Source organism: Peromyscus leucopus, chromosome 3 (assembly GCF_004664715.2).
Source record: "Peromyscus leucopus breed LL Stock chromosome 3, UCI_PerLeu_2.1, whole genome shotgun sequence".
Taxonomy (NCBI): domain Eukaryota; kingdom Metazoa; phylum Chordata; class Mammalia; order Rodentia; family Cricetidae; genus Peromyscus; species Peromyscus leucopus.
Window position 1 is genome coordinate 158496313 of NC_051065.1, and position 23067 is coordinate 158519379.

The 23067-nt window shown below is 51.0% G+C and overlaps 1 protein-coding gene across 2 annotated transcripts; it reads left to right on the top strand.

Moving 5' to 3' along the window:
* Positions 1-2622: 2622 nt before the first annotated feature.
* On the top strand, positions 2623-22979 carry Ssuh2 (ssu-2 homolog). Of its 2 annotated transcripts, none has more exons than XM_028863869.2 (12): positions 2623-2772; positions 6132-6230; positions 6750-6831; positions 7812-7944; positions 9362-9422; positions 10369-10493; positions 12316-12378; positions 13843-13928; positions 15079-15171; positions 15885-15990; positions 16745-16852; positions 21846-22979. In XM_028863869.2, exons 1-12 carry the CDS (start codon positions 2745-2747, stop codon positions 21990-21992), a joined length of 1131 nt encoding a protein of 376 aa, XP_028719702.1. In that variant the 5' UTR covers positions 2623-2744; the 3' UTR covers positions 21993-22979. The 2 variants fall into 2 exon arrangements, with proteins under 2 accessions (XP_028719702.1, XP_028719703.1); XM_028863870.2 differs by having other exon boundaries at positions 7815-7944.
* Positions 22980-23067: the final 88 nt, after the last annotated feature.

Sequence of the window (23067 nt, forward strand, 5' to 3'; positions counted from 1 at the left end):
ACAAGGTGCTCAGATGCCAGCCTGTGGGAGGAGGCAGCTCTTGAGGCTTCTTTTTCAGGTGCTTAGTGTGAGATGTCAGGGAGAACTCAGCAGGGCCTGGGTACTTGGGGGCTGTGGTACTGGAAGAGTGGAAGGGCCTGGGTCATGTGGAGGAGCTTTAAGAAGCTATCTTAAACCCTATGGATATGGAAAGAATGCAGATTGCCTGGTACCACGGCTGGGTCTTCCCCACCCTGTCCACCCTGAGATACTGGCAGGAGCGGGTAGAGCTTTAATCTCACACAGGTCTGAGTTCTCGAATAGGCAGTCCTTGCTCTTGCTCACAGCATAGAAGCAGCATGGTGATGAGTGTGATTGATTCCAGTTCACTCAGACATGCGATTGCACACAATATCCTTTATTAATGCCTAAGCAAGATTGGAAGGTTCTAGAAGCTTTTCTCCCCTGTGCATGCTAGGCAAGAGCTCTACCACTGAGACCCATCCCCATTTGTCTATGTATTTTAAGAGCTATTATGAGTTCTTAAGCTTGGCTAGGGTGGGGTATAGCAAAGGACTATCACTCTCGCTGTCCAGTGCTTCCTGGTCCCTGAGAGGCAGCAGTTACCAGCAGTTTTGCAGCCTTGAGATTTCTGTCACTCCTAATACTCAGCTCTATTTAATATTCTGTTCCTTCCTGCTTGCTGCTGAAATCACTCCCTATGGCTGCTTTTTTTTTTTTTTTTTTTTTAAATGCCAAAGGAGTTTGGGCAAGCATGGCTTGTCGAATGAAACACCCCAGATAAAATGGTGGGGCACTATAACCAAGCTACTGCCGTGCTATCATTGATCTGTCTGTCATCTGTATACCTGTCTGTTAATCTGTCGTTCAGCAGGCTTAAACTCAAACATGCTCACACACATACACAGAGATAGAAGCACACACATCCATGGTCATTCTGCTTTCATTAATGCCATTCCCTGGGCTTGGAATCATTGTTCAGTACACACAAGTACCCAAAGACTGCGTTCCTTCCTCGGGGAGCTGTTCTTACTCTTGCATCTGCAGAGATAAAACATCTATAACTCCCACAGTGAGAAAATTCAGCACTCCTATCCACTAAAAACCCATCTATGAGAATTGAGTTATTTGTTTTTGTTTTTCAAGACAGAGTTTCTCTGTGGAGCCCTTGTTGTCCTGGAACTCGCTCTATAGACCAGGCTGGCCTTGAACTCAGAGATCCTCCTACCTCTGCCTCCTAAATTCTGGGATTAAAGGCATGTGCCACCACTGCTGGACCAGTTGTCTGGTTTTTAAGTCAAGCTTGTGTGGCATTTCTGCTGCGGATCCCAGGCATCTTCTTGAGGATGACAGTTGGTAAGGAGGGGAAAGGCAGCTCACACAGCACAGGAGCTGCTTCTTGTGCAAGGTGGCCACCCAAGGCAGGCTTTCCAGAGCAGCCACAACCCTGTCTTGGTTAGGGAGTATCATGATAAAGCCCCTTAAGTACTGGTGGGCTAGGCAAGTCAGGTCCGACCAGAGCAGCATGACCTTGGTCAGGGACACTCCCAACCCCAGAGGAAGCTCTGCCAAGGCCACAGGGGAGAAAGGGACCAACTTTCAAGCCCTCTACATTTATCAGTGGGAGACCAACTTTGGTGGTCAATATTTTGACTCATCTGGAGGAGGGACAGCCTTCCTGGGGTGAGGGATGAGGAATTTTTGGCCTCACTGCCAAAGGCTTGTAAAGGGCTTTCCAAGAGGGCACTGGAGAGATGGCTCACTCAGTAAGGCACTTGCTGCATAAGCATGAAGACCAGAGTTCGATCCCCAGATGTGGCGGTATGGGTTTGGCGTTCTAGTGATGGTGAGATGGGAGGCAGAGAGAGTGTCCCTGGTGAGCCAGCCTAGCCTGCATGGTGACGGTCCAGGCCGACAACAGACTGTCTCAAACAAAAGGTGCACAGTGTCTGAGGCTATACACCAGAGGCGGTCATTTGCCTTCACCACATGTGTGCATACGTGCACACATGCACACACATACACACATGCACCCACCCACCCACCCACAAACTTACACACATGTACATAATTCAGAGAGACCTGGGGCTCAGTTCAGAGGTAGGCTTTGCCTCAAAGTGCTTGAGGTCCTGGCTTCCAGCCCCAGCATACCTCCACAAACAACCCCACAGGGGCTTCCCAGGGGTGTAGAAAGGTAGCAGGATGACCCACACAGCCTGGGTGGGGACCTGGCTTTGACTGTGATGTGCTGTCTTGCTCCAAGCTTTCAAGGACACAAAAGACTACTGCCCAGACTTCAGGGATCCCCAGCTAGTCTGAGCACCTTTGTGGTCTCTCCCTTGAGGGGCAGTCTCCTGTGGTTGCTAACCAGTTCGCTGTGTTCCCTCAGGACTTAGAAACCTGCTCCTGACTGGTGTATGAAGTAGCATGGTGGTCCGGCACTTAGGCTTCTGTCAGACAGAGGAGGATTTGAATCCTCGCTGAGAACAATGGCAGGATGTGAGTGCCCTGCGCAGAATGCAGCCGGGACCCGGGCCTCTTGAGCTTGGCAAGTGAAAGGCTCTTGTGGGACACTCAAGGACCTGGGACATAGGGTGGGGCCCTGCTCTGACAGACACATGGTGGCTTTGCCTCTGTTATGTGTAGAATGGTAACAATGGGCTGGGAGGGGCTGAGGGTAGTCCCTCAGATTGGAACCACAGTCCTCAGGAACACAGACACCCACTTGGCTGGAAGTCTTGACCATGGCCAGGGAACCCAGTGAGGATGACAGTGAGTAGAGCCTGGGATGGGGCGGGCCACCTCTATGCCACCTGCCTTCCATGAGCATCTCTGTCCTGACTATCTCTTCCTTCCTTTTCTCTTTGCTCCGGAAAGACCGCTGGTGGCAGCCAACAGCCTCTCTATTATGTGCTCTGGGGCAATGGAGAGGATGCCACAGCTACCTCCAGGAGACCCCCTCCCCCTTATCCAGCCAAATAGAAGCCCGAACCTCAGGATTCTTCTCTCTCCTTCGTAGATGCAGCTAATGCACAACATTGCTGCCAAAATCTCACACACCCCTCTTGCTTGTCACAGTCCTGGCGACCGCAGTCTGTCACTAGCAGGACAGACATGCAATGGGAGTGAAGGGCTGCTTAAAACCTAAGAAGGGAAACAGGTCTCAGAGGAAATGGACTATGCTCACATAAAGGAAAGTTTTCTTCCTGAGTTGGAACGGGCAGTGTGGTGGTATTCCGGGGTGGTGGAGAACTGGGGGATATCGTTTTAGTTTAAATTGGCTGTGGGGTCTTGGGCCAAGACACTTACCGTCTCTGAACCTCAAATTTTCCATGTGTAAAAGGAAATTGGGTCAGGAGGTCTGAATGTGAGGTATTAGGGTATGGGTACAGTATCACTGAATTGCTTTCTAGGTATGCAATGAGGGGGTTGTCATTCTTATGGGAACCCTAGAGGGGTCTGTGAACATCTTCATGGACCCTGGGACTGAAGTTCTTCGCATATCCAGTGCCATCTTTTTCCCTTCCACTGTGGCTCCTTAGCAGACTTTGAATTTACAGATGCCACTTCCCTTCCCACTGGCTAGGCTAGCAAGTCAGATCTGGATTCAGATCCAAGCTCAGCCTCCGGATTGCTGGGTGACTCAGCTCAGCTCACTCAGACTCTCTGGACTTCATTTTCCAAGGCTATATGGGCTGAAACAGAGAGCTGAGGGGCCCAGAGGCAGGGCTGTGATGGGAGAGCTGAAGGTAGAGAGGTCTGAATGTCTCTTTATATGCTTACGTGAAGTTCTAGCCACACACACTCACGCACATAGAGGGTGCTTTGCACACCTAACACTCACATGTGCCCAGTATTCCAGAGAAGAACTCACGAATTGAAAGGGATAAGATGTGGAATGTGATGTGATGGGCAGATGTGCTTTGAGATGCTGATGCTCTGGAGAGGACCACACTGGGATCCTGTTAAGACAGAGAAGGTTCCGAGTCAGAGAGGATGGCATTGGGAAAGATAAAAGACGAGAGGGCTTCTCTGTTAACTGTTCTCCTCCACAAGAACAATTCTTTTCACACAAAAGAAAATTAGTTTGTGCTTGGCAAGCGGAGACCCCACCTCCCCATCTGTCTTTGCAAGGCAAATCTCGGCAGCAGATTGCTTGGGGACTCGGAGACAGGTGCAGAGGCCCTGGGGACATGGAGGCAGGCTTGAGCTATGAGCACTTCTTTCTGCTGTGCCTGCGTGGGCTGGTGGCCTCAGGTTGAATCTCTGGGCCTCATTTTGCTGTTGTATGAATGGGAAAATGCAGCAGCCACATAGCATGGGGAGGCCACTCCTGTGGGAGCTTAGATAGCACCGTGTGTGACAGGGTGAGGTACTTAGCCAGACAGCTGCCCCCAAACTCACCCCAACATCCTGGGGACGATGCGGCACAATGCAGGTGACCTCCATGGTCCTGTTGTGCTCATCCTGTAACACAAGAAATGTGCCCTTCTGGAGGTCAGCCTAGCGTCCGTTCTTGTTTGAGTAGGAATGGTGACATGAATTTAGCACTGAGGTACTGGGACTGCCTCAGAGGTCAGGGTGGCTCCAGGGTGATGGATGGGGCTCCACTCACCCACCTTCCACTCTTCCCATCCTCCTGCCCCTTTTATTTGGTCTCTAGGAGGACACTGCAGCCACATGGCCTTTCTCTGTCTTCCCTGCAAGAGATGGAGTTTGGTGCCCTAGCTGACCCAAGGCTGCCTGACAGCCAGGGCAGTCCAGGAGACAGAAGTGGCCTTTTTCCCCCCCCACACTTGACATTTTCATTGTTTTTTTTCTAGTTTAAAGGAACACACATCGAGTTCAGCACAGGGACAGTGGTTTTTCTATATGCCATGCTCAGGGCTGGAGGCCGGCACACACAGCCCCGTGATATGGGCACCAATACGACTTGCTTTATTTTGATGGGAGAGGGGATAAGTTACACAGATCTGTGTGACACCTGGGAAGGCATGGCATGGTGGAAAGCCCAGACCCATAGCTACACACAGTCATGATGGCCTTTGATCCCTCTGGTGCTGGGACTTGTGTCTACTCAATCCTGACCTTGATCTTTACTGAGCTCTTGGGAACTACAGTGGATGGACCCTGGCTCAGAAAGACCCCTATTCCAGCCTTCACCTTCCTGACCCCGAGTCTTTCCCTGCAAGTGAACATTTCCAAACTGGCATGTGAGGGTCCAAGGCAGGTGGCAAGATAGAGCTTAGGAGCCAACCCTGACCCTCTCACCTCATTCCCTACAAAGCACTGGAGTGGGACAGAGTCACACTTTTTCATCAGGGTGTGGCTGCTTTCGCGCCAGCAGTGACACTCAGTAAGTGAGACTGGGATTGTTAAACCTACCAAGTCCAAATACCTCTCACCTACCTCTTTAGAGAAGACAGTGGCTGACCCTGGCCGCTAAGCGTTTTAAATCAGCAAACTCATTCAAAGCAAAACCATTTGAAGACCTTGGGACCCTGCCACTTTCTATCACAGCCACCCCTCTTCCCACTAAGAAGGACACTCCCTCTAGCTACAAACCTACTCCTGTATGTTTTCTATCTTTAAAAAAAAGCCTTAGAGGTACAGGTAGCTTGTCTCACTGCTAGAGAAGGGCATTCCTAACTTGGAGGGTGGCAGGGAGGGAGTGTCAGTCTTCATGACATTCCCTTTCTCTCTCCACTGTCCCCAGCCACGCGTTGCAACCTTCAGCAGCCCTCAGCCCTGCCTTCCATGTCAGCCTGGCTGCTCTCCTGGAGAGCAAGGCCTGCTTAGCATTCTGCTCACCACTCATATTAACCTAGAAGGAATGGCCACAGAATTTAATTTTGGCGGAAGTGAAGATCTAGAGGGTTCTCTGATGTTTATCCTATGGTGGGGGTCAGACTTGTGTGTGTGCTAGGGAAGTGCTATCACTAAGTGGCTATCACTAAGCCACACCCTCAGCCCATCCTAGGGTTTGGAAGAGGTGCCTTCCCCGAAGAACGAGGTGTTTTTTTGTGTGCCCACCCTCGTTTTTTCAGCTTTCCCTGAAGTCACTGTGATTCTGCCCTATCTCCTTGGCTGCTGCAAAGTTTGACACGGCCCTCTTTGTGTCTTCATGACAGGTATGGCTGACCTCAGTTTTGAGGCGGAGAGTCCCGTGATGCCCCCTGACGAGCTCCTGGAGGGACTGCCCAGCTATGACTGGCTTCTTCAAGGGCGTGGTGAGTCAGAGTAGTCATAGTTCCTACAGCTTTTTCCAGGGGCTCTTGCTGGTTGAGGGGTGGATAGGTCGGCTGAGATAGCTCCCCTTTCTCCTGGGGTCTTGAGAAGTGGGAGGTGGGATTTGATAGAGAGTGGGCAGTGTTCTGTGGCCCTGAACATTCTGCTACCCAAATGATGATGACCTTAAAATTCCTATTCTGTTTGCTGGTGCTGCATTACATATATCATTTTTATGTGATTTTTGGACTTTGGATGCACTAGAGATTAAATATAGGGTCTGGCAGATCTTAGCAAGGCAAGTCCTCTGCCACTGACCTATGATCCCAGCCCTCTTTGCTTTTCTGCTTTTCTTCCCTCTCCTCCTCCTCCTCCTCCTCCTCCTCCTCCTCCTCTTTCTCCTTCCTTTCTTTCTTTATACCACAGGCTGGCCTTGAACCTGCACCAGGCCAGCCTTCCTTTCACAGCATCAACACCTGTTCTCTGGAGCTGGGATGATGTTTTCCTTCCCTCTCCTCTAGGAAGGCAGGTCTTCTTTCCATCCTTGGAGGCCCGGGGAAGGTCCTTGGAGCCTGCATCTTGGTCCTCAGTCCTGGAGCACAGGTGAGGCTCAATGATGCATTTCCATATGCCCCTGTTGCCCCATGGGAACTCTCTTTGGGAGTGCTCAGCTCTGACACTGCCTCAGCCATTGAAAAACTGTCTGGGGACACCCTCTTCATCCCAGACCCACTTAACCAGATCTCCCTGGGGATGTGGCCTGGGAATCTTCAGGGTGTCATGCTCTGAAGTGGTGGAAACCACAGACCACATCAGGGCTTTGCAAACTCTGGCCTCTGGGCCAAACCCAGCCCCCAGGCTGTATCTGTAAGTCCTGTGATACTGGAATCTGGCAACAATCACTCGTGTGTATATTGTCCACGGCAGCCTTTGCCTGACTGCAGAGCTCAGTGCACACATGTGTGTCTGGCTCATGCTGCTCAGACATCAACTCTGGTTCTCTGTTGTTGAAGTCCTCCTTGCCCCCAGATATCTATTTTAGGGGGTCCCATGTACATCTTCATTGTTTTCAGAAGTCTTGTTACAGAGCTCTGGGTTCCAGCCAACTCTATGCAGAAGGGATGTGGTGAGGCCCCTTCCCAAATGCACCTTGTAGCTGAGCATGTGGCCTGCCTAGAGGAGTCTCCTGAGCTCAGAAGCATGGAGCCAAGTGACCATGGATACTGTCAGCCCTAACTCATCTGTGACCATGGAAACTGTCAGCCCTAACTCATCATCTTTCCTCCCTATAAGTTGGTTTTCTCAGGAGATTATTATTATTTTTTTAATTTACAATTTAGTCTCTTTCCTAAGCCCCATACTTGGGCTAATGTGGGTCCCAGGCATTCTAGAATGTCCTACCTACCCTAGGCATCCTGTCACGTGGGCACCTTGGCTAGATGTCCCCCTGCACTGACGCCTCAGCACAGTCAGGCTTTGGATCCTTCCCTCTTGGGGCCTTGGTGTTCCCCTATACCCTAAGGGAGCGGTTGTGGGGAGTCCGCAGCCCCTCCCAGACCTCTGCCCCTTTGCCCTCTTCCCAGCAGAGTCCCCGTGGTGACCGAGGAGGTGGCCCGGGAGGCCCTGCTCAGCTTCGTCAACTCCCAGTGCTGTTACAGCAGCACAGCCGCCGGCAACCTCATCATCCAGGAACTGAGACAGCAAACCCTCTGCAGGGTAGGGGGGCCATTCCGGGGGGGCTGGGGACACTGGGCTGTGGGGGCATTGGTCCCGGACGTGCACGCAAGCAGTCTCTCCCCCAGCCTCCCTATTCTAATGATCAGAACCTAAGACTCTCATCGTGATTGACAACCTCCCGTGCACTGGGCATTGTGAAAAGCAGATGAGACCACGTCATACCCCTCCATCCCACAACTGTCCATCACAATGTGGCGTTGTCCACAGTGTCTGGAGCCAGGACTGGGGATCAGGAGAGGCGGAGATACTTGACCAGTCGGTTAGATGTGGTAGATCTAGGGTTCAAAGTCAGGTTGGTTGACCCGAAGCCTGGGCCTCCTTACACCCTTTCATGAGTCTGTTCCCCTGACCCTGCCTAGCCTCTGTGTCTCCCAAGCCATGCCTGTGCCTTCGAACTGGGGAGCTCCCACCTCTGACACTCGGACCATAGAAGGTGCGCCAGGCTCCTACACCAACAGGGCCCTGGGAGAGAAGCTCAGGCCACACTCGCAAGTGTCCAACTTTTCCTCCAACGAGACACAACCAAGTGGAAGTCAGGCCATGAGGGTAGATAGGTCCTGGCTGTGGAGGAAAAAAGAGGCTGGCTTGCAGCTGTGTGACCTAGGCAAAACAGCTGGCCTCCCTAAGCCTCCATTTTCTCCCACATAAGAGAGAAAGAGACAGGGTGAGGGAATAGTTTAGTTAGAAAATGCTTGTTATATATGCATGATGCCAAGTTCAATCCCCAGAACCCACATTAAAAGCTGGATACATGTTTCTTTAGAGCTGAATAGAAGTCATCTCTCTATCACACACACACACACACACACAATTATTTACATATATATATATATATATATATATATATATATATATGATTTGGCAGAATAAATGTATATATATACACACCAAAAAAAAAAAAAAAAAAAAAAAAAAAAAGCTGGTAGACAGCGCCGGAGGGACAATACCTAAGGTTGTACTCTGACCTCCACATGCATGCAAATGTACTCATGACCTCCACATGCACACACACACACACACACACACACACACACACACACACACACACAGAGAGAGAGAGAGAGAGAGAGAGAGAGAGAGAGAGACCCAGGTGAGGCCCAAGGTCCCTTCTCACCCTAGGTTTGTGCATAAGGATTAAGGAGGACTTTGTCATGAGTCATGGGGAGCTTAGAGCAGGAACCTGGGGCCTCCATGCACCATGGGCTAACATCTATAGGATTTTTCCTATAGATGATTCCCCGGTAGAATCATGGGATTGCACTGGGTGGGGTCCTGGCAGGGGTCACACTTTTTGTTCGCAGCAGCCTGTGCTGGTGGAAGCTTCATCCTTTTGCAGCATAGTACTGTCACCAGGAAGGACACTGCTTGTGACACACTCGTGTGTTCTCTTCTGTAGTACCGGCTAGAGACCTTCAGTGAATCCAGAGTCAGCGAGTGGACATTTCAGCCGGTCACCAGTGAGTGAACTCTCTGGAGTCAGTTTGCTTGGAAGGGACCAGGCTGGGCCTGGGGAACCCTATCAGGACCTGGCTCAGTTACTAATGCTGAATCTGATGTTTGTCTTTGTGGGGTCTCAGTTTCCCCACCTACTATAAAATAGTGAGATGACTTTCGTCTCAGAGACTCCCCAGTGCTGACTGTGGGAGGTGGTCCTCCCCGGGAAGTAGGTTGCAAGAGGCCGGGGAAAGCCTAGCATTTGAATTTGACTGCAAAGACAGCATTGTACTTGGGCATCCACCAAATACCCCTAAACTTCTAGACGCTCAGATTCCCTGCCTACTGTGCCACCCTACCTCTGCCATGCTCTAGAGGTTTTCTTTCCTGGGAAGACTTTTCTCTGCTGTCCATCTCTAGTCCATTCTTTAAAACCTAGCCTGGTGTCATCTTCTCTATGAAGCCTTCCAGGATTTCTTTTCCTCTTCTTTCCCAAGCAGAATGCACAAACCTTTTAAGTTTTCCAGGCCCTTTATGCATACTTTCAGTGTGAGAACACGCTGTCGGGAGGAGAAGGATGAAAACAGGGTAGTGTGTGGTGGTTGGTGATGGGTCCTGGTCATTGATCCTTCAGAGTGTGCTCATCCTGTGATGGGCATTTTATACACACTCTTCCATGCTGGGGGACCATTATTTATCCCCATGCTAGAGATGAGATGATTAAATTCCAGAGAGCTTAAATCACTTTCCTAGAGCCACACAGCCGGGAATCCTGTAGAAGAGTCAGGATTCAAACCCAGGTCCAAAGTGCTTAACCTTGGAGGCGGGGGGGGGGGGGGGCTGTTCACACTCTTCTGCAGCCCCAGCTCATGATGTGCGCCAAGGAGGGTGTCATGCTCTTTGGTAGATACACAAAAGTTTATCCCTGATGCCTTTTTACTGTCCTCACAATGACCTCTTCTGTGTCAGACCACTCAGTGGATGGACCCCAGAGAGGCGCCTCTCCCAGGCTTTGGGATATGAAGGTCCAGGTGCCTCCAATGTTTCAGGAAGACACCAGAAAGTTCCAAGTGCCTCACTCCTCTCTGGTCAAGGTAACAGCTGATTGGATCATCTGTATTGCTCTCTAAGTCCGTTTCTCCCTGTTCTCCATGCTTCCTCAGACTTCCTCCCAGGCCCAGCCTGGTAGGTCATGCCTGCGGTAAAAATAAAACCCAGCTTCAGAACAGCATGCATCTTAGGGCGGCAACACTCACACAGTAAGAGGACCATGACCAGCTGGAAATAGCAAGCGACAGCATTTCTAGGACAGCTGTGTGCACACATGCTTCCTTGCTTGGTTTTGCTCATGAGTAAGATAAGCGGAGGACTCCACGAAATTGATGTGAGCTAAAATCTGAAACACAGTGGGCAAATTGCTGGCTGAGCAAGCACAGGGTCCGAGTTTTTATCCCCAACACACATGTAAACATCTGGGTGTGGGGACTTGCACCTGTAACCCCATCGCTGGAGAGGCAGGGACAGGAAGGCCTCTGGGGCTCACTGGCCTATCAGCTTGGTGAGCTGCAGGTTCAGAGAGAGATCTTGTCTCAAAAAGTAAGGTGGGGGTTGATGGAAGAAGACACTTAACAGTGACCTCTGGTCTCCATGTGAGCCGTGCAAACACAAACATACAACACCCACACCCACACACTCCATTGAGCTTTTCCTCGGATGTCAATAGGGATTAGGTTTGCTCTCTGTCTGTTGTATAGAAATCCTTCTTAGCAGGAAGTGTGGGAGACCTGGTAGTTGATTGACACCCTCACTCTGTTCTTACTGACAGTTGTCTGTTTTCTCATTAACACTTGATTTAAGAATATAATTAGTGCCGGGCGGTGGTGGCGCACGCCTTTAATCCCAGCACTCGGGAGGCAGAGCCAGGCGGATCTCTGTGAGTTCGAGGCCAGCCTGAGCTACCAAGTGAGTTCCAGGAAAGGCGCAAAGCTACACAGAGAAACCCTGTCTCGAAAAATAAAAAAAAAAAAAAAGAATATAATTAGTCCTGGGCTCATTGCATGAGTTAGCTGTTTGAAACCTGGGACTTATGCAGGGACACTTGGCTCAATCTGGGAGGAGGGGACTGGACCTGCCTGGACTGAGTCTATCAGGTCGATCTCAGTCCTTGGGGGAGGCCTTGATCTGGAGGAGGTGGGAATGGGGGGTGTGCTGGGGGAAGGGGAGGGGGCAGGAAGGGAGAGAACAAGGGAATTCATGGCTGTTATGTAGAACTGAATAGTATTGTAAAATAAAATAAAAAATAAAAAAAAGGGGAAAAAAGTAAACTTGGGGAAAAAGAATGTAATTAGACCCCCATGGGTCCTTATAGTTACTGGTTGCGGAGGAGCTGAAGAGGCACGAAAGCATTTCACTCTTTTTGGACAATGCAAAAAACGATTTGCATTCAATGACAAGAGTCTAGCAGTTAGCTTCTTGCCTTTCACAACATCATTGTCCACTTTGTGTGTTCTCAAGGCCCACGTGAGTGAGCTGTGGATGCAGCCTCCATCAGCCTTTGTAGTTTAGTCTGACAGGAAAGCGAGAGTGTGAGCTGGTTGAGGGCTCACAGAACCCCCATCTTAGCATGTGGGAAAGCCTGGGCTGGGCTTTGGGGATGTTCTAGCATGAGGCCTTGGGTTGGCACTCGGGTCCCTTTGTCTCTCCAGCTACTTGGAAGGGCCTTTCCCCCTTATAATTCCCCATGATATTCTAGGGTTGGGAGAATGAAGCCTTCTAGGATTTCTTTTCCTCCTCTCTCCCAAGCAGAATGCATGAGCCTTTTGGGTTTTCTGGGCCCCCATGCATCCTTTCAGTGTGAGAGCACACTGTCTGGACCTGCAGAGGGACCTCCATCAAAGGAGAACTCTTCCCTTTCAGGAATGTCACAAATGCCATGGGCGTGGCCGCTACAAGTGCAGCGGCTGCCATGGGGCCGGCATGGTGAGTCATGGATGGGCCATATGAGTCAGTGATCCTGTGCGAGTGTTGGGGTGGGCATGGGGATGGCAGGGTTAGGTAAGGGCCTCGGGGCTCCCTGCACCCACAGTGTCATATCTGGTGGGTCACCTCCCTTTCCAAGGCTCCAGTTTCCTGTCTGTGGCTGGGATGGTCAGCATGGATGCCTCCAGTGACCCTCACTCATGCTTTGATGGTTCAGTTTAGGAGTTTCTCACCTTCCTCCTCACAGACATTGAGAATCTGCATAGGGCTGGACCCTCTAAAAGAATGGGTCTTAGGCCCATGCTAAAATGCCTTCCCAAGGAAAGATGAAAACAACTTCTGTCCCCTTTCCTAAGGTCCCAACCACGGACCCAGGCACAATTCCACCAAAGTTCATTCTGGAGAACCAATAAATATATTAGGGTTCAGGGGGTTACTTACAGGTAACCCCCAGGCGTGTGAATGCTCCTCCCTCAGCATGCTGGACCTGAAATGTGTTACCCAGCGGGGGGAGGGTTTCATGTCTGCATAGATGGAGTGCCCCTTCCCTACTCTTTCCAGACCTATATACTCTAGCGCCTCCCTGAGGCTGAGTTGCATATAACAGGTGATGGAGAGTGGCTGGATACTGAGGTGAGAGTTTTGTGACCCTCCCCAACCCTCCATGAGGGGGTGCCAACAGTCAACAATCCCAGCTTGGATGATCTTTTGCAAGAGGGTACAGCTGAATGACCCAAGACGGTTGATGGATGCTTGAGTGTGAGGCCAGTCACACCAAGACATCCTGGGTTTACAAGGGACAGAATCTGTTGGCTCTGGAGGCTAGACGTTCAAGCCAAGGCTCCCAATTTGAGTCTGCTCATCAGACACGCATTGATCACTTGCTGTCCCACCATGTCCCACCATGACTCTTCCTCCATCCAGGGGCCTGCTGGGCACTCACCTCTCACCTGCTCACTGTGGGTCCCAGTGGGCTGTACCTGTCTTTTCTCTCCTCTCCATGTCTCTCCTGCCCTTTGCCTCCTGTGGCATTGTCTGCAGCCACTACCCATCTGTACCCTCTCAACCTCGTGATCTTTTTGTTCTGTCCTCCTCCCTGGCTCTCTTCCTCCTCTCCTTGTGCTTCCTTTGAATGTCAGGAGTCCAGCCCTGGGTACTTACCTAAAAAGCACCTGCCCTCACCCTGGTCTTCAGCCACTACGCTCCTGGCTCCTTCCAGACACTTGGTTGGGGGCAGGTCTTGGGGTTTTGGGGTGGGGACAAATCAGAGAGAAGAAACAGGGATCTATGGACATAATCCTGTGCCCAGCAGTATGCAAAACCACCAGTCCTCAAGCCACAAGCCACAAACCCAGGGGAAGAAGAGACCTGAGTCAGGGTCATGGGACTGGGTGGGAAGCTGGTCTCGGGGTGGCCTGGGCCCTGCTTCTGGGAGGGAGCTGCTGAGTCTGGGTGTGTCCACAGGTGAGGTGTTCATCCTGCAGTGGCACCAAGCGAAAGGCCAGGCAGCCGCGGAGATGCCACATGTGTTCTGGCTCTGGTAGGCGCAGGTAGGAGTGGGCGTGCAGTGGGCGGGCGGGGGGGGGGGGAGGCTCTTTAGTCTTCGGTTTCTTTCTGGTCACTGTGCAGCCGGGAAGGGTGCGGGCCCCCGGCTTTCCTCACTGCTGTACTGCCAGAGTCTGTGCCTATCGGATGCTCTTGTACTCTGTATGAGGGTGAGCTTGTCTCAAGGCCCAGCATGTTAGGAAGTCATCAAAAGTATGTGGGGCAGGAGTGAGGAGATGGGGCATGGAGAAGAGTTCAAAGAAACACCAGCTGGAAGGGGGATTTAAACTCTGAGCACAGGCTCTGGGCAAAGCCTTCTTTATACCCCAGAGCAGGGCCTGGTTGGAGGGGCTGCTTAGCAAGCTGCTGATTGACTGAAGAACCCAGAACATTTTATCTCTGCTCTTGGGGCTTTGCATACAGTGGGCGGTGGCATCTTGTAACTTATGTCTTCTTGCTATTTATAAACCTTTAAAGGGAAACAAAACTACAAGGACTGAGAAGGTTCAAAATTAGATTGGTTAATGGTCAAACCTTGCTGGCCAAGCTTTACCATACCTTCTTCCATGACCAGTGAAGAATGTTTTTTTTTTTTTTTTTTTGGTTAGAACATTAGTTTATTTCATTTTTCAAGTAAAATGACCCAATTCAAATTGGCTGTGGCAAAAAAAGTATGGGTCCAACGACTGTATAGTCCAAGAATATATTTCTATCATGGCATCAGGTCTAGCTGGATCCAGGTGCTTAAATAGTGTCACCAAGCTGGAGTGGTGAGGGGACCAGTTTAAACAGCCTGGTGGGAAAGGACACTCTTCTGAAGAATTCTAAGAGCATCCTGAGGTGGTTTGCATTGCATTGACTTGGGTCCATGTTTGTGTTGGCTTAGTGTTGCCAGAGAGATGGAATGAGGTAACCAGCCAGGCTGAGATCCCAAGCTGGCCACAGAGCATAGGAACAAAAAGCCAAAGAACTAAGTGGGCTGGGCATGGAAAGGGTATGCTCCTAAGAGGATACTAGGGTCCAGCTGTCAGAGGCTGGAGGGTGATGGTGGGCAGGTCTATACCACCACAGTCAGAGAGTCGTCTACTGAAGAGGGTTAGGGCAGGGGCCTCTGAGAACCACAATAATACTGAGCCCTGTTCACTGTGGTCACAGGTGCAGTACCTGCTCTGGGCGGGGGAACAAGACATGTGCCACCTGCAAGGGGGAACGGAAGCTGGAGCACTTCATCCAGCTGGTCATCATGTGGTAAGTGACACCCAGGGGCCAGGCCTGGGGGAGGTGAGGAGGTGTTGCTGGTACAGAGAACCTCTCCATCATGGGGGCTTCCTCCTGGTCCAGGAGGGAACAGCTGTGGGGGGTAGAGGATGCAGACGGGCTTTGGCTCTGTGTTTATTTTTATTCTCATTTTTCAAGTTAATGTTCTTAAACTTTGTGTGAGTGTGAGCATGCTCAAATGTGGACATGCACGTATGTGTACACGTGCAGGCACTTGAGTACTGTGGCCGTCACGTGGAGGTCAGGGGACAACTTGCAGGAGTTGGTTCTGTTTGCACCATACAGGATCTAGATATTGAGCTCCGGTTGTCAGGCTTGGCAGCCAAGTGCCTTCACCCACTCAGCCATCACGCCTGCTTTAGCTTTGAGTTTACATCTGTCATCGTCACCTGCTAGGGCAGCAGTCCCTGGGCCCCTGAACACTGATGTCTGGGATACAACTGTGTGCATGTGCCTCTAGGTCAGCCATGGATGTGTTCCTATCACGAAGCCTGTCCCTGGCCAGAATAAATGCTAGGCAAGCCAAGGTACACAGGGACTAGCTCCTCCCAGGCCAGGGCACGGAGCTTAGCGAGGATGCGAACTCATCCCAGGCCCCGCCCCCAGCCCCATGCAGCGCAGGTGTAATGACTGTGATGATTGATGATTTGAAGCCCATGCGGTGCTCTGCTTTCCTCCCCCAGGAAGAACAGCCTGTTTGAGTTTGTGTCCCCACATCACCTCCACTGCCCCGGGGAGGTGCTCGCCAAAGCCAGAGGGGAAAACCTCTTCCGGGACGAGAATGCCACGGTAAGGAGGGTGCCTTCACACACAGGTGGCCAGGAAGTTGGCATCGTGAAGACTAGCTGGAGCATCCGACCCTCTGTGGGGTTCAGGGCAGGTGGGTATGGTGGGGACAGAGCTGCCCAGCCAGGGATGAGACTCTGGGTGACTCTGAGTGGAGCCTGGCGTCAGGGCCACGAGGTCATCAGCCCCCTGCCCGGGTGGAACGGATGCTGAGTGGACGTGGGAAAGGGCATTGGGCTGCCAGTGCTATGAGCTAAAGGAGGAGCTGTAAGGGAGGCAGGGCTTGTCTCCACACGGGAGAAGGTTGCCTAAGGCAGCCTGGGAATGGGGATATCTCAGGGACTGAGTCAATGCTCATGTATGGGCCGTATGAAGCTGCCAGCCTGCTGCTTGGGACTCTGTACCATTCATTTTGCTCCCGCTGGGCACATAGCGAGCAGTTTTGATGACGGTGTGATCCATGACCCACGTGCTTGAGTTCTGGCTTTATCTCAGCCCTCAGCATGATGCTCAGCAGGCACACAGTGGGACCACGGAAAGGGAAACATAAGCGGCAGGTGGGAATGTAGGCTCTCTGCACCATTCCCTTTTGTCCTGGGCTCCCTGAGCCAATAAAGTGGTGAATGATGTCTAAAGAGTTTCTCTCAGCTTGCTGTGTGGCCTCCTGGAGTCTTTCCTATCACTCTCTGGCATCTTCCATAGCTCTCTGTGGGGGTGCTCTGGGAGCGAAAGTGAGGCGTTCCGTTTGTCTCTCCAGGTGTACCCCATCGTGGACTTCCCCCTGCGGGATATCTCTCTGGCCTCCCAGCGGGGCATTGAGGAACACAATACCGTTCTGGCTTCCCGCGCCCGCATCCTTCAGCAGGTGAGGCAGGGGGAGCGGAGGATGAGCGCCTGGCTTGGGAATGCTTCCCTGCCCACTCAACGGAGAGAAATGAGGCTTTGCCTTAAGGAGTGAGGGTGCAGGGGATCAAGGGCCCGGGAAATGCACAGCCCAGGAAGCTTCAGGGTTGAGGCAGTGTGGCTGGAGTTGAGGACCAGCATATGAGGCTGAAGGGGCATGAGGGACCATCGGTCACTGGGAGAGAGGGCGGGCGATTTATTTACAAGAGATGAGTCCTAGTGTGATTTTGATTCTAACTCCCTCATATTCAGAGAGCAGGAAGGAAATCCAGTCAGCACCCTGGCCTTAGGCCAGTGCACTGCTCCATTTGGGGAGTTCCTCTGGTGGCCACTAGGTGGCAGTGGTGTCTGCCATGAGAATCACCATCCCTGCAGCATGGAATAGACTTCTTGGGGTCTGGGGAGATTGCTCAGTGAGTCAAGTGCTTGCTTGTTGTGCAAGAACGAGGACTCGAATTCAGATCCCAAGTACCCACATAAAAGCCTTGCTGTAGTGGCACTAGCCCCGGGGGTCCAGGCAGCTCTTTGGAACTTGCTGCCCAGCTTATCAGTGAGAGCTTGTGTCTCAAAGCAAAAGAGAAAAGAAAAAAACAAAACAGAGAGCAACAGAAAAATATTCCCAGTATTGACCTCAGGGAACACCCTGTGCTTGAGGTTAGTGGTGGGGAACCTGGGCCTTGCAGCCAGGGCGTAGATTCTGGGTCTCCTGCATCCTTCTGTCGTCCTGGGCAGCTGCTTCGAATGCCTTCATGGCTGGTTTCTTCCCTGACTGCTGCTGCGGGCTAAGGGTTTACAGGTGCTAACCTGTGCCATAACCTGCTTCCTTTTTTTGCCTTTCCCAATGAGTCCCACTCCCTTTTCTCTGCACATCTCTCCTGCTGGCAGGAGAGAGAAGGTCAAGATGCATGTTTTAAAGTGAACTGGGACCACCTGGGATCTGGAAGGGGACTTCAGTGTGCTTCAGGCACCGCAAACTCCATTGCCTCCCAGGGCTGGGTGGTCACCCGGGTAACCCTCTGAAGGCTCACTCTCCACTCAGCTCTGTGTCTGCACAGGGCAGGGAGTTTTCAGACTTTCTAGCATTCAGACATTTACTCGGAACCTTTCAGCTTTTCAATATCATAACAAAACTATAGAAAGCCAAGAATCTGAGCCAATAGTCTCTGTGGTGCCCCCAGGTCCAATCTGAGCCCCTGGGCTGTTCTCATAAACGGAAGCCCAGAGAGTGGACATAATTTATTAAGGCCAGCAGTTCTTTTAGTAGCAATTCTGGAAGTTAGTATAGGCTTTTGGGGATCTGAGATGTGGGACTTGGGGCCTTGTCAGTGGTCCAGACACTACAGGACATACCCTTTTGGTACCCGTTTCTCCGCTCTGGCACTCTCTGAAGGTTTGGACTAACCCCTCCCCTCCACTGAACCTCAGTGTCTGTGAAGTGGTGAGGTTGGGTCTTATCTCAGGTTGGGCTCTACAAAGCAACCCCAAGGAATGCCTATGTGAGTGTCACTTACTATGAAGGGTTGCTTGAAGGACTGGGGAAGGGCTGAGAGGGAAACCAAGCCAGTTAAATGGCATTCCCAGTCTGATCTCAGAGTGGCTCTGAGCTCCAGTCAGGCTGCAGTGACTGTGGGTGGGGTGAGGAGGAAGTCAAGCTGGGTGACATGTCAACCTCAGTCTGATCCCAGGGTGGCTCTGAGCTTCAGTCATGCCCCAGTGACCACCTACCTGGAGGCCAGGAGGCTGGGCTGCTTCTTCCTGGCACTATCTGCCCTGGACATGGACGGTAGGCTCTGTATCCCTCAGAGTTCTCTGCAGAGTTGGGCTATGGGGGTTAGTGCTCGGACCTGGGGTGGGTGCAGCAGCAGGCTGTCAGGAAATGGGACTGGGTAGAGACAGATCACCCACTGGTCTCCCAGGGAGCTGGCTTTGGCATGGGTGGAGTTTTATAGCTGTTACCTGAGTAGTTAGCACAGCGCCTGGATCCTGGCAGCCCACAGTCTGGGCTTGGCCACCTGTTCCCAATATGCAAAAGCAGCGAAAGATTTACTCAATGCAGCACACCCAGAAGAGGCATACCGAAAGAAATCTAGTGACTCCCTCCCTCCCTCCAGGTCTGCCTTTGGGATTCTGACAGGATTAGGTCCTGGTCAAGGTGTGGTCCCACTCATCATGAACCCATCAGATTCCAGGCTGTCCCCTTTCTGCAAGGTGCCCGACACCTTGTGTCATTTCCCTTCCCTGGGGGATCCATTGTGTCAATAGTCTGATAGGGAGGGACAGGAGTGCCTTTCTAGAGTATCTCCACTCCTGCCAGGATGATTTGGCTTACATGAAGGAGGAGACCCTAAGTGAGACATTTACTCTGGGCTTGGCAGGAGGGCTCAGGAATACTGGGACTTGAGGGACAATATGACTTGAGAAACTTGCACACATTGGTCACTGTCTGGGGACCATTACACTCATAGAGTGTTCAACGTGAATCCTTTCATAACCTGCTGCCCTAAATGACATGTTACATGAGTGGCTGGTGCGGCCTCTAAAGTTTCTCCCACCTCACAATCTCACCTCAAACAACATAATCCACTGTGGAAAATTCTAGAGCTGGAAAGAGCAAGGCAGGGGATGTGCACATTAAAAAAAATATTTCTTAAGGGGACAGAATGACTGAGGTCACATCTGGGATCCTCTTTTCTAATTGGTCTTTGGTCCTGGAGCCAGAGCCAATGATCTACGATGGTGTTTTGTTCTTGTTACAGAAAGTGGGGAGTGGAATCTAGTCATGAGAAGGTGGCGGCCACCACAATGTGCACAGTTCTAGAAGCTGCAAGTGGATTTCTAGAGTTTTCTCCATTGCAGAGTACATCTGAGAGGCAAACACATAAGCAGGCAATCACAAGAGGACCATCATCTGAAGGGCTGAGGGCTTGGGTGATTTGTGGGCTCAAATGCAGACCTTCTGAGCTCATCATGGATGGAGGTGGGGTGGCTGCTGCTTCTTGTAGAAGGGTCTAGAAGTCAGAGTGCTCCTGATCCTCTGCCCAGACCTCTGGCAGCAGTCTTGGCTCTCACCTTCATGTGCCTGTTAGTCCTCATTTAGGAGGCTTTGAATGGCAATTTTGGGGGAGGAGGGGGCGTCTGCCTTTTGATTTCCAAAATGATCATTTGCGTCATAGGTTCTGGCTTATGAATATGCGTTAGTTTTTTTTTTTTTATTTCATTTGGCATCCAAACTCTGAGACAGTTTTGACCCCATTCTACAGATAAGAAAGTCAAGGTCTACAGAAATGGAGCTCAATACCCCACAGGAGGGCTCACAGAAGTTTCCAACCCTGATCCTGGGCAATGTCCTATGTTCCTAGCTCCTCCTCCAGAGCTCAGCTCTGCTCCAGTCTTCCTTGGGAACTCACAGGCAGTTAGGAGAGAAATCTGAGCAACCATCTGGCTTCAACCTCTTCTTCTCCCAGGGGCTCTGAGTGGTCAAGAGCTGCAAGCTGGGGTGTTTCTGATGGGAAGAGCTTGCAGCAAGTGAGGAGGGTTTGGCTCTTAGCCATCACACCCTTTCCTTGGGTTTGGGATCCTGTGCCCGAGAGTGCAATGTGGAAGCGAAGAAGCATGAGCAAAAGGCACAGGGCAGACTACAGAAACGTCCCAGGGACATGCCTCTTCAGCATCAGGAGGAATTACGTTGGATACCAGCTAGGGGTCGCCCTTGCCAACAGTCAGATGGTGCCCGGGACTAAAGGCGGCAGGGAAGCCCCTCCCCTCTGCAGGAGCCCCACTTCCTCCTTCAGCAGAGCTGGGGGGCGGGAAGGTTTTGGAAAGGGCCTGGAGATGAGGGACTGAGGCAGACTCTGTGGGAGACAGAGAGTTCTACTCCCTCTTTGAGGGGAAGTTGTTTAGGAAGAGGTGGATGCCGGGAGGAGATCTGAGCTTGACATGGGGACTGCTAAGGTGAGGAGCCCAGGCTTGTAGTCTTTGACGTTCGGAACCCGAAGTCTCATGAACCTCCTGTTTCCCCATCTGCAAAAAGGAGAGCATTTGAGAAAGACTCCCCTGAGGCCGTGCTGACACACAGCTGTGATGGTAGCTGAGGGACTTCTGAGCAGATAAGCCTGACAGAATCCACCAAACGCTGGCATTTCTTTAACATTTTATCTTAAAACCAAAATGAAAATCAATAAGCCACTCCAGACATCTCTGTGCTGGTTTGGAAACAAGTGTTGGAAACAGCTTTGTTCTCCACCCCATCCAGTATCTCATGGAGACATTTATGTTTCTGGAAGTGTCATGCGGCTTCCTTGAAGTCCCCTGGGGATGTCCATGCCTCACTTCTAACATCAGACAGTGGCTGAAGAGAAATTAGTTTTTCCTAGGACCATAAGAAGGAGCAGTGATGGGTAGTTAGTTCTTAACTTGACATACTCTAGGATCGCCTGGGAAGAGTCTCTCCCAATGAGGTTTTGTTTAGGTCAGGTTGTCCTGTAGGCATGGCTGTGGGGGATTGTCTTGATTATGTTCATTGAGATGGCAAGACCCATTCACTGTGGGCAGCACCATTCTGTAGGTTTGAGTCCTGGACTGGGTGAGTGTAGAGATGGATGATGAACAGGAGAAGGCATGCACACATTCCTTTTCTCTCTGCTCTGGACTTTGGATGTGACAAGCTGTTTCAAGTTCTTGCATCAACTCCCCTCAGAGATGGATGGTAACATGGAGTTATGAGCCCAAATAAACCCTTTCTCCCCTGAGTTGCTTTTGGCCTGGATATTTTATCACAGTAATAGAAATGGGACTAGCACAGGACCATAGCAGGAGATGCATCTAGATGGTCAGATCTGGACATCCTGTGCACCCAGCTCTCCACATTACCCCACAGGCCACAGGGAGCAGATGCTGCTTCATAAACAAATGAGTGACTTGACTGCAACTCTGTGTTTGGCCATTTGTTTCCTCAGCGCCAGACCATCGAGCTGATCCCCATCACCGAAGTTCACTACTGGTACCAAGGCAAGACTTCTGTCTACTACATCTATGGCACCGACCACCAGGTGTACGTGGCTGACTACCCTGAGCGATACTGCTGTGGATGCACCATCCTCTGATAGGCACAGCTGTCCCCAGAGTCCACCAGTCACATTGACGAGGGGACAGCAGTGCTCTTTGAGTTTAGTTATGTTGGTGATGTTGGACAACCCCTTGCAAACTCCAGAAGTCCTTCTGAACAATTGGTCAATCATCTGTCAAGACTCATCTCCTGATGGAGCTGGTCTGGTGGGACCCATGTTTAACTTATAAGAATTCTCCTAAGAAAGTATCTGTAGAATAAGGGAGAGATGTAATATGAATGGTGGGGGCTCTGCCTTTCTCCCCTAATCTAATATCTCTGTTGTGTAGGGGGTCTCATATTGCTGATCCCTGTTTTAGTCTGGATTCTGCTATGAGCCTTGAGCCATGCTCAGCATTATAGGAGTGTTGAAAGATACTCATGGGTCAACTTCCACCCAGCACCTTTGCTTCCTATCCTCTGGGCTGGAAGCACTGACTGGAATGGCTTGATTGTACCGTGCACAGTCTGAGGCCTCACTTGGAGGAAAGAAGGCTGGGGGGGTGGTTCAAGGATGGGCACTCTAGTCATCTGAAGACTAGTATTAAAAACATCTGCTGGTTGTTAGGAAGCTGCCTTCTAGGCCACCTCCATACAGTGTGGGCTTCCTCACAACATGGAAGCTATATAGTGGCTGTCATTCATGGGTACTGTGATGGCTAATGTTGACTGCGAACTTGCCAGGATCTAGAATCATCCAGGAACCAAACCTTTGGGCATGTCTATGAGAGAGTTTCCAGATTAGATAAACTGAGGTGACAAAGCCCGTTGTGACTGTGAACAGCACTATTTCATGGACTGGGGGGTCTTAGATTGAATTAAAAAGGAGAAAGTGAACTGAGCACTAGTGTTCATCTACTTCTTCTTCTGGATCACAGATACAATGTAACCAGCTGCCTCACGCTCCTACTGCTGTGCCTTCCTTATTGTGACAAACTGTACCCTTGAATTGTGAGTAAAAATACAATAAACCCTTCTTTCTTAAGTTGCTTTTGTCAGGCAGTTTTGTTTCAGAGAACATGAAAAGTCAACAATACACATGCTTAATTAAAAAAATAAAGGTCTCACCCCAA

Bases quoted from the DNA above. Each gene is read 5' to 3' on its own strand.
- Ssuh2 (XM_028863869.2), top strand. From the start codon at position 2,745: ATGGCCAGGGAACCCAGTGAGGATGACA. The intron at 6,231-6,749 runs GTGAGTCAGAGT...CCTCTCCTCTAG, and splicing joins CTGGCTTCTTCAAGGGCGTG to GAAGGCAGGTCTTCTTTCCA. The intron at 15,991-16,744 runs GTAAGGAGGGTG...TTGTCTCTCCAG, and splicing joins TCCGGGACGAGAATGCCACG to GTGTACCCCATCGTGGACTT.